Below are 14,790 nucleotides of genomic sequence, written 5' to 3'. Positions count from 1 at the left end.
TGCTTCCCCCCCTCACCCTCCTCTGGTTCAACTTCTGGTTCAGTTTTGTAACTTTTTAACAGTTGCTGATTGCGCGGTGATGCACTGCCAGAGAGTGGAAGTGGCGTCATATGGCATGCCATTCAGGAAAAAGTCCTGAGAGCACAGACGCGAGACGTGCTTATGAGGTGCAATGTACGCGGGCTTGTTTTAAACACGTGTATTTGCTCGAGAAAGTGGTGGAAATTAAAAATACTAATTTAACTCAGCTCTTTTATAAATCCCAGTTGGCTTGACATTAAAACCGGGTTAAGCAGCAACAGCTGAAGGAATGCTTCCCCTGTTTTTAGCTTGACAAAAGTTAAAGAAAACGCAATAGTTGAATGTAGAAATGCAAAATGATGTTAACCGTTGAAGACTTTATTGCTAAATGAGTCCCAGATGGGCATCTGACTTGATTGTGGCTATTGTGTAGATAGTGTATAAATACCATTGTTTCATATGATTATGTGCGATAAACATAGTCTTCAAAAAATTCAATATTTTTCACTCAACCATGAATTTCCTTACTTTGAGAAAATAGGGAGCATGCTATTGTGTATGTGTACTTAATATCCCTAATGAATATGTTCCAAACTATGTGTGTAAAATATTTATAGAAAAACATAAAGTATGATTAGAAGTGTAAATAAACAGTTTACTGCAAAAGCTATCGCTGCATCTGAAATATGCGGCAGCCATGTTCGATTTTGAACTCTGCGTTAACGAGCTGACACGCCCACTTGGATTTTCTGCATCGTGTTTGTTTTTTTGATGAAAAAAAAATAAATTTGAGTCCTGTACAAAGCTGAAGATCACAGTTATAATGCTTTAACTAATATAATCAGCTATTTTCCAAAATAAAAACAAAACAAAAAAACAGAAGGGTAATCATGATAGGAGTGTCTTTAGAGTGTTGATTCCACCAAATACACATTCTGGTTAGCACCTTTGAATGTTTTATTTTTATTAAACACTGTATTGGCTTCTGCAAACAATTAAGAACAGCAGCCAAAATCAGATAAATGTTTATGTATGGTAGCCAAATTTAACAGACTATTAGATGAAGTGAATACTCTTGATCAATAATGACAAAACAATGCCCTGCCGGGAAGCTTTGGATCTTTCCATGACAGTGAATGGCACTTGGACGCGTGCAGCTCTCCTAAGTGTTGCAGCAGACGGAGTTCCCCGTATGGCAAAGTTATTCCTTTGAAAGCTGTTTCCATGACATTTCAGAGTTTTCCTTTTAGTCTTTCCAAACGACCTCTTCACAGATTTACTCAACATTAATCCTTATATATAGAAAAAATGTTTATAAATGTTTGCAACTGGACCAAATCAGTTAATGCTGAACCAAATACCACAAGATACAAAATGTCTGGATTAAAATGGTGAAAATGGGGTAAGGTTTACCTCGCCATGCACCTTATTATGGCTTATTTGATTCATTATGGTATTATTAGCACATTATTATGTGGAGTTTAAATCTCCTAGTCGAGGGGCAAAAGCTACAAATTATTTATTCTCCTGGTTGGCTAAAAGTTAAAAAGATTTTTTACTAAGCAAGATGGTGGTTTCTAATTGGACAGAAGACAACAAAAAAAATGTAAAAGATTATATAAAAAAATACCATGAAATTATTTATATCCTTCTCAATAATTGCTAAAAAAAAACCGTTTTCATCATTAGAGCAAACAAGCCCTCCTTGCTGATCGACTTTTTGACTGTTTCCATTTTGAAAATTTGTCACAGTGCCACAATATATTAAGATTTAGGCAAAAAGCTAAGTCTTTGACCAGTGAAATTTCTTACACAAATAAGACTCTGAATTAGCTCCTCCTTCAGCCAAACCACAGCCAATGAAAATGCAGGAAATCATCTAAATCCTGGCACAGGATTAACTTTCCATTGCAGTGTTTGAAATTATTTCTCTATTCTCTGCAGCAAGCAGGGGTTGCAGTTTACTGGACCTTGCATCAGAAGCAGAAGAAAACTTCTTCAAGGCGTATGGAGGTGAAATGACAAGCGCTTGTGTTGCCCCCAAAGCGACTTTCTGATGCCACCCTGGGCATCTACCCATATGTCCTATATCCAAACCCACCACGCACAGTCTGCTCCTAAACATTGGAAAACAGCTGCCGTTACATTTGACTGTATAAATTTATATCAATCAAGGACTCCGGTGTTTATTGCTCACCCTCTCTGGTGATGAGCACCACTGACACTGTAACGACAGACCCATTGTTGCCTGAGAGAGTCTTGGACGGACATTAAAGACTGGGCCACTGACAGTTCAGAGATATTTCCACAGCCATTTCCCAATTGCTTTGGACAGTGCGGAGTGAACAACATATAAACATTCCTTTTCACTGACTGCCTACACCCACTCACACATGTGCACACTCACCAGGCATTAGTGCATTAGTATGCTGAAGAAGCTCCTAAGGTTGTATAAATACACATTACCTCAGCCGTAAACAGCACAGGAACCTCCGTCTTAAGTCATTCTCACCGAAAGCTGCAGCGCTAGCCTCCACACGGACAGATCTTCTTCTTCTTGGGCTGATTATAGGCCGATCTCACCTGTTTACAGCTTATATTAACAAACCAAATCCAGTTGGGAGCAGAAAAAGGGGCGCAACCATATGAGTTCTTTTCAAGAAGCCCGGCTTTAATTGTTGCAATATGCTTCTGTTTCAAACTCAATGAATCAGTGGCCATTATTCAAACGCTCGAATGCACATTACTTCAATATCTGATTACTTCAGTGCTTGTGTTACTCTAGTCGGGTCCCCACATGGGGATAGGAGAGCAACCTAATTGAAGACTTACTGTGGCCTGCACCTGAATGTTTTTACGTTTTGTTACATCAGAACCACAAACTTCGACATCTGCTATTGATACTTTTGTGACAGACCTACACAAAGTTATTATGAATGCTGATAGAAAAAAATATTCGTAGTTTCCAAAGTTGTACAAACATATAAGTCCTTTTCACACTTTGACCCCTAAATATATGTTTTAATTTGAGTAAATACAACTGTGTTCCTCCACTTCAAAGTTGTGTGGTTGACTGTGTTGGTCTTTCGTGAAAACCAAAGATGAATAAATCTTGTAGTATATAAGCAAATGTACTGAATGAACATTCCAAATATTGTGTTGTTTAAAGTTAATATTGCCATCATTTACGTCTGTTTTTAGAGGCAGCTCTGAGAAAAACCCAAGTACATGTTTGAATTATTGTCATTATATTAGTGAAAAAAGTTAAAAACACCAGTCACGTTGCGCTTCCTGAAATTGGTCAGATTTTTTCTTTTTTTTTTTTTTATTGATCAACAAGAAATATCTGAACGTTTTGTAAAAGCAAAATGCATAACCAAAAGAACGTAGTGGCAAGTTTAAAAATGACCAAACAATCAAAAGAACACAAATATATATAGTTTTATATATTTATACCCAAAACGCCAACCTACACCACGTTATTTTAGCAGTACACTGAGGGAGAAGGGACCACAGAAGGAGTACATGAGAACATAAAAGCTTCGGGGTATCTTGGGGAAAAAAAAAAAAGAAAAAAAAAATCCAATGACTTTAATGATAGAAAACTTGTTTTTTTTGTTTGTTTTTTTCTTTGCCAATTCTGGAAACTGGAAAACGGTGGAATGCTACAGCTCTGACACGTCGACTGACAACAAACTCCTCATGCCATTTCCTAAACAGACACGACTCGAAGCCATTGCTCTAAGATTCATCCTTTTACAGCAGCTCAACAACACATTTGGCTAATGTGCATTTTGGATCTAAACAGCCGAGATGTTGACGTTAAATTACAGTAACAACCTATAAAATGCGACCGAGGGCAGAGTGGTTACACCAGCTCCCATGTTTCCGTGCGTTACAGTTCCAGGAGACAGTCCGTGCCAGCGTAGTCTGGGAGATTAAGCTCATATTTTTTCTGAATGTCATAGGGCAGGAAGCGTCCAGCCAAGAAATGCTTCCCAGAGAAGTTTAGCGCGCACTTCTTTGGTGCGATGAGTGAGATGAGAACTTCTGGGTTTATCCCATCCTGACTTGGTTCCTCTGCATCCCAACCTGGGGAAGACAAAATGTTAGTATTTGCATGAAAGTTGCTGAAGTCGAACTTTGATGAACACAGACTAAGCTAACAGCAACGCAAGATTTATTCTTCACGTCTGAAAGCAGACCTGGAAAACTCCGTTTTGGAAGCCAGGGTTCCCAGCTGGGTGCCCTGCGGCTCATTTATCCTGCTTTGTTTGTTGGCCTTAAGTCAGAAGCACATTATTAAAACCTTACCTGAGGGCACGTCCACACTGACAATGGGAATCTTGATTTGCTTTAGGGTGACCAGGATGCCAGAATATGGCTCCTTAATATTGGATGAGTCTGCCTCCAGGCCTAGCATGGCATCGATCACTAGGTTGTAGGCATCATTAATGAGTTGCACCTGAACAAAGAACAAGTCGGAGTGAATAATATAGTTTTAGTTCAATATAGTAAAAATTCAAACAGAACATTTAGCCAAAGTCAAACTTTTTTTATTCTCCAACTCCATCCTCTAATGGTAAGGTTGTTTATTGGAATCTAACACACACGCAAAACGCACTCCGGCGGGATAAAAGTAAATATTTTCCATTCATTCCTAAGATATATTTATGTTTTGATGTCTAATCTTTTTTTTTTATCTGTGTTTTGGTGTGAGAATAATTTAATCGCAGGTAAACCATTAGTCCTGCTTCAACAATTAAACTAGAAATACAACAAAAAAATGCATGTTAATTTTTTTTTTTTTTTTTTTTTTTAGAATGTCCAGTTATCCATTGGCTATTGTAATCCCTTTTGGCTGATAAAACTTCAGTGATACGGTTCTTACAGCCATCTACAAGAGTTCGAGGAATGTTCACTCCAGTTCTCGCTTTCAGCCGTGAGATGTTTTAAGAGTTTCACATAAAACTCCAGGACTTAATCCATTTCTTAATTCTCAACCAGGTACTGGTGGTCCTACTTGTATTTTTTTTTTTTTTTATTTTTTTATAATTGTCATGTAATAGGGCCCATTTCTTCTTCAGCTGTAATTTTTTATGCACTTATATATCAACAGCAGCAAGAACCTCCAGTTAGTTTCATGATGACATTTTTAGGATTTTAAGAGTTTTTTTTTTTTTAGCATCTTCTGGTCTGCTCTCATGATGGCCATATGTGGGCATGTTGCCAGTTGTTTTGAATGACCATTAACTTTTATATTATTTTTCACAAAGTAAAATGGCTGATTTAAAAGTTGTTTTATATCGTCTTTATGAATCTGATCCTAGACACTTACAGTCTTATGGCTTAAGGCCTCAAGCAGCTCTTTCAAAACCAATTAAATGTCTGTGTTATTAAAAAAAGGCAAACCACATTCAAAATGCTAATATTGACTTCGTAGCTTTCCCAAGCCTTAAGCAAACTAAGCCACCAAAACCACCAGGAGCCTGTCACAAATACTTGAATTTTAACACAGTCCATAGATGACAAAAAAAAAACACACACATTTGGTTTTTTGTGTTTTTTTTTTTTGTTTTTTTTGAGAATGAAAATATAATTAAACTTGATTTAAATGCACAGATTAAAAAATACTTTAACTTGCTTAAAGTTTTAATTTAAAAACTTAATAAGGAAGAGCAGTGAGATATGATGAGCTGTGGCAGCTGCAGCAGTTGTAGTGTTCGTAGTATTTGTGGTAGTCACAGTAATAGTAGCGGTAGTAATAATAGTTGCAGTTTTGGACAATGGCAGTCAGTACCATCCATACATGTACAGGATTTGAAATAAGTTTCAAACTAAACCAACTGTAACCACAAATGGAAAACAGTTTGGTAGGACAAGGTTGAAGGTCTTGCAAAATGTACTCTGTTAAACGGTTACTGACCTCCGTAGGGAGATAGGAGAGGAAAGGGATGTCCATCTTCTCACACTGAATTGTGAAATCCTGGTGCAGGCTGTGAGAGGAACGTTTCGGGTGATAGACAGTGGGCTCATAATCCTGCACCAGAAACAGAAAAACATGAAGATGGAGAACAAGAGAGAAAAAGGTTTTTGCCAATGCTCTCAGGACTCGGTGTGGAAAATTTCTCGGTGCACACTTGACCAGCAGTTCACTGCGGGGAGAAAATACTATTGCACCCTGATCAGAAGTTGTGGTTTCAACAGTCTGTTTTCTGCATGAAAATTCCCGTAATAGCTGGAAGCTGAGAAGAGTAGAAATCCAGACACCTTCTGTCTGAGAGGTGTGTGATGCTCAGCAGGAAGCACCTGTGACCATGAATTTTTCACAGTCACAAAGATAAATCTTTAAGAGTCAGCAGAATGAGTGCGAGTTAAATTGTGTCGGTTCGTGTTTAAATTTCCCTTTCCCCTTACTGTTTTTACATTAAGGGTGACTTTGTCGACATCTTACTTTCACGTAAACTTTTAAACACAAGTATCCTATGATGTGCATCTACCGAGGCCTTTCAGGTGAATGACAAAAGCAATCCTAAAGTGCATCGAGTTAGGTCTAGGAATATGTGGATTATGATCTTAAGGACACTTTTCTTTCATTTAAATACGTGGCAGCTTATATTTATGTCAAATGTTAATTCCATTATTCTACAGAACACTATAAGACTTCAAGAGCATTTTAAGTATCAAAGTCAGCTTTATAGAGGAATTGGACACATATAGATAATAGAAATATGTAAACTCTAGAGTAGACAAAAAAAAATAAAAACATACTTCTTTTTAAATGGTTGGCTAAATAGCACAAATTGTGCATATTTTTGTTTACAGGTAGAGTATCAGACTGCTCTCCCAATAAGGTGTTCTTCGTGTCCATCAGAGAGGAAGCTCAGGACAAGAAAGTCTTTCTGTGGAGGTTGGTTTTTGCAAATAGCTCTTTGTTCAACGGACGGGTACAGTTTGTGTCCAGGATATGTGGGTTCTGCAGAGATATATCTCAGTCCTTTGATGTGGGAACAGAAACAGCATCTTATTTGTTGTCACATTAGAATGATGCAGTGTTAAGTGTTTGGGTTTAACCTCATCTGCCCATTGAGAGTCCAGCTGGTGGTGAAAATGCTCTTGTCAGTACACCAGACCATAAAATAGCATGCCGAGTCACACTGGTCCGTGCCACTCAGTGGGAACAAGGCAAAAGAGCACAGAATAACCGCAACACGGTTTTTCCTGTTAACGTGGCTCTGTATTAATGGTCCATTCCCTCTTAGTGTTTGTTCTGAGGATAACAGATTCAATATATCTCCCAGTAAGCTCACAGCAAGTACACTTAGTCTGTATCTGTGGTTCCTACTTGAGCTAATACCAGAACTGGCAGTGAGTGTTGGTTTGGTATTTTGAGACGTGGCAAATATAGCTTGGTTCATGTACACTCACAGCTTCTATGGCATATTTCCACCAAAACTCTTTTGTTTTTTTTACCCAATGTATTGAAATTTTCCATATGAATTCATTTTTGAGTTAAATTATGTAGGTTCGTGTTTGAATTGCCCTTTCCCCTTACTGGGAATTACCGTTGAGCAGAAAACATAGAAAAAAATAGATTTTGTCAGGGTTAGTCACTGGACCTGGCATTTGTTTGACCTGAACAGAAGTTGCAGGCTGCAAATCCAGAGAAACTGAAGAAGAACTCTTAATGACTGTTTGCAGAGTCATTAAGACAATAGCCAGGAAAAATGGTACAGAAAAGCTATTTTCCCGTAAATGTTCACATTCACCAGCGCCAAGCTTCCAGCCCTTGAGGGATGGTGGTGCTTTGTAGAGTTTAGTTTTCAAACACACGACATTAACAGTAACAGTTTGTCATTTTCGTGTAAAAAATGACCAATTAAAACGACACACGACATTAAAAGTAACAGTAAGTCATTTTTCTGTAAAAACAATACAATTTTCCACATGTAATAACGTGTCTTCTTTAAATAGTGTGTGCAACCTTCTGTCATTTACTTAACCCAGCATTAAAATGTAATTCATGTGTAAAATATAAGGGACTAATATTATGGAATTTCAACAAAGAAATATAATTCACTGAATAGTGAACTGCATTGGCTTATGTTGCAGAATTAATCTTTTTTTTTACTTTCAAAGTGTATTAGCTTTAATAAAAACATATATGTACTTTGTTGTGCTGAATTGTGTTTTCTTTCATATCAATGAGGAACCTCATGATTTACACAGGAGTCTGAATAAAGGTTGACATGTTTGTGCGACATGCAAATGTTGGACATTTCACATTCATTTCCATACTTTGTCTAATTACATTTACAGCTCTGCGTCAGGTGTGTGTGTGTTACGTGTGTGCGTGTGTGTGTTCTCGTGCATGCATGTTTCTCTCATTCTGGTGTGCATTGTCCTGTTGACAGGGATCTCCTCACACTTTAAGCACATGTACTCTTTCACACAGACACTGATCTGCTGTTCAAAGTTAGCGCCGTTTCTCAACTCAGACAAGCATGATCCCCGTTCAGCTGTGCTGAATTGTCTTTTAAAAACCAGAGAAATGAAAATGTATTTATGTAGCACAGGGTCAAATGAAAGCAATGTATCACATATATACCCTTGAATATCTACGTTTTGTTACGTTTTAACTCCACACGGATGAAGCTAAAACTATTCTGCTTCAGGAGTTCTGGGATGAACATATTTACAAAGATTTATATCTTTAATGGAAAATGTACGTTTGTTGTGTAATTTTGGCTTAATTATAGCTCTGAGGGTGTTGTAATTTTTAAAGTCTTTATACTCCAGATAACAGTTATTCAATTACTAAATTAGTTGATGATTATTTCAAAGTTTTAATATTCCATTGAACACAATTAATCCAATATACTGCTTCAGCCAAAATGGAGAGTTTTCAAAAAACCACCGTATCAAAATCTTTGTTTATTCATTCTTGTGATGAAATCATATGAGAGGATTTGGAAGAGAAGACTCCATAAAGACGAATTTGCCTGCTTAAATCAAAATCCCCCAAACACGTTTGTAACTCGAAACTGTCCACGCACAGTAAATCTACCATAACTGAGAGTTGTGTTAAAGTGAATGAATGGACTCCATCCTAAGCCAAAGATCTTCAGACTTCACCTCTGACGCTTCTCCACTAATAAAGTCAAAGACTAAAACGGGATAACATCGCACATTTAATACGAGAGACGCTAAAATTGTCAGCGATATATGGAAGTGATGGATCGCTGCTCTTAAAATAAATTGTCTTGACATGTCAGTCAGTGTGCGAGCTCCAGAAATAACTCCAACATCGCACCGGGGGGATGCAGGGGGAGTGAGGCAAAGCTTCAAGACGCTTTTAATGGGAGTAACAATGGCATGATATCATCATGACTGTCTGAGTGCCCTCGCAGAGAGTGTAATGGGATAACTGCTTCAAGCCGTTTACAGGAGCCGAAATGAAATTCTGTAAAGCACTTAGGGCCTGTATACAGAATCCCCTGTTAGTCGTGACACACGTTAAAGTTTGGAGATTGTTTTTCATTTGTCTGAATGACTCGCCAGGCTGTTTTTAAGACCGTTTTAACGAATCATTTCTCAGACCCACATTAGTCACTTTAATATGTTTGCTTTGTATTTACTTACGAATATGCGGAGATGTCGGGCACACACTAGGCCGATGGAGCCATTTTCATCTGGACCGCAGATCACCAGCACTGTCGGTTGCTTCTTTGATAAAGCACTCAGTGGATAGGCCTGAAGGGGAGACATAAATGTGAAAGATAAGTAAAGCAAGGGAGTGCTATTTTTCTTACATAGCTCAAATTCTCGCTCTACGGGAGATCTTTCCTGCCCACAGTCATCACAATCTCGACTCTGAAGAAACTTGGTTAGCATGAGTTATAACAACAATTGTTTTAACTAAAAAGTACTTTTTAATAGAATCAGTTGAACTGAGTTGAATCGAGGGCTCCACGTTGGCGCAGTTGAGCTAAAGAAGAAACATGTCAACAAGAAATAACAAAAAGCCCCAAAACAGAACCATGAGGATTGCCACGGAGAAATCAGTTTGAAGAAGACCTGTAAATTGAAGCAGCCAAGTGGAATCAGTGATTTCAGATCTGGTGGTCTTTTGTATGAAAGGTTTAGGTAAGACGAACAGTTCAATTCCCTGTGCCACTTTACACCCGAACATTATTTCAGACTCTTTTAATTGACCGCCAACAGTCGTTATTGAGATGTATTAAGAATGTTACATTTTTCCAAAGCAGCAGTTAGCCGTGCAACCGTCATCTTCTCAAGAATATTGGTGCGAAATGCTAAAAAAGTTCAAAACTAGAGCATCAGCTCGGTTCTGGCACTCTCACCTGTGGTTCTCATTCAGCACGGGTTACCCGATCTTTACCTCAGGCTTTTCATCATTCTTTAAATATTAGGCCACAGAATGCTGCTGCTGCTGCCAGAGGAGGCTGAAAATGGCACCAGCTACACTGTGTCTATGAGAGACAGTCTATTATCATTAAAATAACCCTGGCAACAGTGGAAAAAATTCCAGTTCACTCTTCACGGGATGCCTCTGTATATATAACACACCTTCTGTCTCCATCCCGACTGCTGTGGGCTGCTGGCGTCTGTCTTGTTTAGTGGCTTCAGTCTCCCTTGTAAATCAGCCCGCACCTTCTTAAGGCAGACAGGTATTCACCTGCGGGGCTGTCTTCCTGAGAGACCAATCTTCCGTCTCTCTCAAATAAACCAAATCGCCATGTTAGCGAGAGTGTCTTTGAGCGTATGTACACGCTCACTTTCAATAAAATGGTCCTCAGTCATTTCACTCTGACTTTCCACAGCTTCTTCAAAGTACTAAAAATTGAAAAGCAGTTCTCAATATCAGATCAAAAATAGGACACCATAATAAATTTGTTCACTTCGCTAGAACTGTTAAATCTATACTTCAAAGTTGTTAACATATATATTTTAAAAGAGTTACTTGTTTTAAAGTCGACAGACTCTTCCAGCAATAGAAACGTGTGTATCGTGAGAAGGAAGTGTCCATGGCCTAGTTCGCAGCGCTCATCCATCAAAAGCAATAAAACGTAGACGAAAATTCCTCCACTGTGTATAAAACTCATCTACCTCCATTTTCAACTCAGTCTTTCACCACGGCAGCAAGTTCATGCGGGGGAAACAGGCCATCATCCACGTCGGATAATTGGATGGATAACAAGACTCCGAGCGCATTAACTAGAGCGATGAATCCGGAATATGGGAAAGCGGCTGTTATCTCCATCATAACAGCTCAGCGGAGAAATAACCACGGTAACTCAATGAGATCTGAGGGAGATTGTTTCGCCTGCCGTGGGCCATGTGGGATCGATCGCGGGGTTTAAATTGGGCGTCTGGGTGACGACGGAGATCAGCACACGCAATAAAAACCATAAAGTATTCTTTGTACTTTGTAGAAACAAAGGAGTGTGATTGTTTGCTTCTCTGTTTGTCAGTAGGTTAATTATGAGGGCCCGCGTCGGTGATAATTAAACTTGGACAAAAGACTTGGTTTTGCTAAAGTAAGATATCGATAACTGAAGTTGTCAATTAAATGAATAGTGTGGCCTATTTTTAGTTCTCAATACTTTGCAGCATCACCTTTTGCTACAATTAGAGCTGCAAGTCTTTGGGGGAAAATACTTCTGCCAGCTGTGTTCATCTAGAGTGTGATACTTTTGCCAATTAGTCTTTGCGAAAAAGTTCAAGCTGAGGCAGATTTAAGAGACTGTGGGTATCAATTTTCAAGCCTTGCCTTATATTCTTATTAGGACTTGTGTTGAAACTTGTACTGGGCCATTTTCACACATGCATATGCTTTGAGCTCAACTGGACCTCTGGCTATTTAAAAGTCACTTCTTTTGAAGCTTCTAAGAGGGTTTCTTTGCCCAGTGTTTTTGATCCGTCTCATCATTCTTATCAATATCACCATCTCTGTTGAAAAAAAAGAAAGAATCACCCACAACATGATGCTGCCACCACCGCGTTTAGAAATTGGGATTATGTGTTCAAGGTGATGCGTAGTGTTTTTTTTTTTTTTTTTCAAACAGGTCAGTATTTTAGGTTCAGGGGCACCTTCTTCATTTTTTCAAATGTTCCTTCTGCTTCACAGTAAGTAGAAGGAAGAAGTAGATTTAGAAAATCCCAAGTTTGTATTTTCGGTGTAAAAATAGGGGAAGATTTAAAAGGAATTCATTCTCTTGCAAAACAGTGTATACGCTTGTCAACAAAGCGTGTTTTTGACTATCGCTGCCATCGAGCAGCTATTTTCCTTCCGACAAACCCTCTAAATTGCTCAGAGGCAAACTGTCCAACAATTGGCAAATGAGCAAAATTGTGAGGAAAAACTTTTTTTTTTCTTGTAAGTATATATTTACAAAGATGGCTGAGTAATATGTGATAAGTCAGTGCAAAAAATAAAGCAGTGCACCCCTTCGGGCATGTTCTTTCTGAGAACAATGTGTTGTTTTTTGTTTTTTTTTACTGTTTTGCCTTGAAAGAAAATCAGCGCTTGGGGTGGAAAAAATCAGGGGTCTGACATCAACTGTATAGGGCCGGAGTTGTGCAACTTTCAGACGTGGTCCCTGGTCCAACACACCTGCATTAAAGCTTCACTTCCAGGCCTGGAGTCTGACACCTCTGGTCTAAAAGGAGACATAATGATTAACGGTTATATAGCAATAACACAGAAGATGCGTTTTTATATTTGTTCATAATGGCGCTCTGTATCCGTTGGTTCAGTGGGGAGGAGGAACTTCAGTAATAATAATAAATCCACTAATCTATGATGAACAAAATAGCCTGTCTCTTCTTCAAACTGGATGATTTAAGCAAGAATGTTGTTTACATATGGACTCACCACATTTCCTGTTAATAAAGGCAAGTTTAACAGTTGTTTTTGTGAATGTTGAGAGGGATCACGACGATCACTGCTGGAGCCCTTTCTGCTGCTGCTGAACCCACGAGGGTAAAGCGCCGTGTGAAACCGCAGCTCACTTCAGGCAACGTTGTAAAGCATTATCAAGCGTCTGTGTAATTTCATCTGCTAAGGAAAGCTTGATAAATCTGACATAAATCTGTTGAAATTAGTCATTAATTCTGATTTAGGGCTCTCAAATCAGCAAATAACAGAGTAATTACCAGAAGGGGATATAAATGGCATGTTTAATACGGCCTTGGAGGCCAACTGCTTTGTTTATGTGCTTTTTTTTTTTTTTGTTTCTTTTTAATGAGAAAAGAGGGACTGCCAGAGTGATCTTCACATAAATATTGAATTTGACAGCTCTTTTTTTTTTTTTTTTGATCATCATGTGAGATACAGCTTGCAAGCCCGACCCAGTTTTTCTGTTCTTTAATGTATTTTGCATAGATTCATATCCAGCGGTAATAAAAGCTTGCTTCCTGTATTGGGTGAAATATGTTGGACAGCTTTATTCCAAAATACCTTCAAGCAACTCAAACCACCTCAGCAAGAATTTCTACAGACATTTTCAGCATATTTCTTTCATGCCTTTAGTTTCTGGGTGTTTAGAAGGTCTTTTTGTTTCATTATGTCACAGTGCGATTGTTGGACTCTATTGAAGCTTTTAGGAAGCGACTTAAGACGTTCTCTTTTAAACGAGCGACAATTTTATGTTGGGATGATGAACTTCTTAAATGTCTTTTTTTGTGTGTGTTTTTATTGTTTCTAAAAAAAATTTTTTATTATTTTTACTATGAAGCACTTTGTGAATACTGCCTCAGAAAGGTGCTATATAAATAAAATGTACTTACTCTACAGTATTTTTTATTTTACTTTTTTACATTTTAGGATGAAGTGCTTAACTTAACACTTAATGCAACAACCACCAACTGAATTTTACTTTATTAATATTTTGTGTCATAAACCAAAACAACGTGACGCAAAGTTGTGAAGTTGAAGGAAACGGATGCATGAGTATTTTTCTAAGATCTTTTGGAAAGAAACCTGTGTGTTTTTGTATTCGCCACCTCAAGTCAATGTGGTTGTCTCACTACACGTTTTGTAAACCTACAGACTAAAATTTGCATCCGTTCTTTCTTACAAAGCAGCTTATACTTGATCTTATTGGATGTAGAGGAACTGTGGCTATAGATCTATTTTCAATTGCATTTAGGTCTGCGCATCGAATAGGGCCATTCTCGTGATTGTTGCAGCCTCTAACAGCTTTTCTTCTAAGATTGTCCTGAATATAGCTCCATAAATCTCCCCAGCTTTCCTGTCCCTGTTGGGGAGGGGAAAGAACAGTCTTGGTGTCCTACTGAAAGCTGAACATTCACTTTTTCTCCAGAATTGTCCTAGTTTTAGCTCAGATTGTCTTTGAGCTCCAGCCTCCATGCCTGTGCTTGAGGAAAAGCATCATCACAACGTGATGCTGCCCCAACATGCGCCACCATGGGAATGGTGTGTTTAGGTCGATGTGCAGAGTTTGTTTCTGCCACACAGCGTTTTACATCTAGGCCAAAAAGTTTTTGGCTCCTCTGACCACAGCACCTTCTTCCACATACAGTATTTGAATAGATTTGAATGTACTTTATTAATCCCAGAGGGAAAGTCACAGAGGACCTGCTGGACACTGTAAAGAAATTAAAAGTGTCTCTAATTTATTTTAGAATACCGGCAGCTGTGGTTGCCTATGCAAATTATGGTAACACTTTATTTGAAGGGCTGTGCATGTGACTGACACAACACCATCATAAACATGACATAAC

The 14,790-nt window shown here is 38.4% G+C and overlaps 1 protein-coding gene across 1 annotated transcript in view; it reads right to left on the bottom strand.

The window, feature by feature from the left end:
* Positions 1 to 3,298: 3,298 nt before the first annotated feature.
* Positions 3,299 to 14,790, bottom strand: part of yjefn3 (YjeF N-terminal domain containing 3) — a 78,601-nt gene continuing 67,109 nt past the window's right edge. Inside the window, exons 3-6 of the mRNA XM_015043491.1 lie at positions 9,664 to 9,774; positions 5,948 to 6,061; positions 4,336 to 4,486; positions 3,299 to 4,113 (exon numbers count right to left, since the gene is read on the bottom strand). Coding sequence (XP_014898977.1) covers positions 3,917 to 4,113; positions 4,336 to 4,486; positions 5,948 to 6,061; positions 9,664 to 9,774 — 573 coding nt within the window. The 3' untranslated portion in view covers positions 3,299 to 3,916. The remainder of the gene's footprint in view (positions 4,114 to 4,335; positions 4,487 to 5,947; positions 6,062 to 9,663; positions 9,775 to 14,790) is intronic.

The sequence above is a fragment of the Poecilia latipinna genome, unplaced genomic scaffold (genome assembly GCF_001443285.1).
Source record: "Poecilia latipinna isolate Pla-1442-1.1 unplaced genomic scaffold, P_latipinna-1.0 Scaffold636, whole genome shotgun sequence".
Taxonomy (NCBI): domain Eukaryota; kingdom Metazoa; phylum Chordata; class Actinopteri; order Cyprinodontiformes; family Poeciliidae; genus Poecilia; species Poecilia latipinna.
The sequence above is the reverse complement of the archived record's forward strand: the minus strand, read 5'-3'. Positions and strand labels throughout refer to the sequence as shown.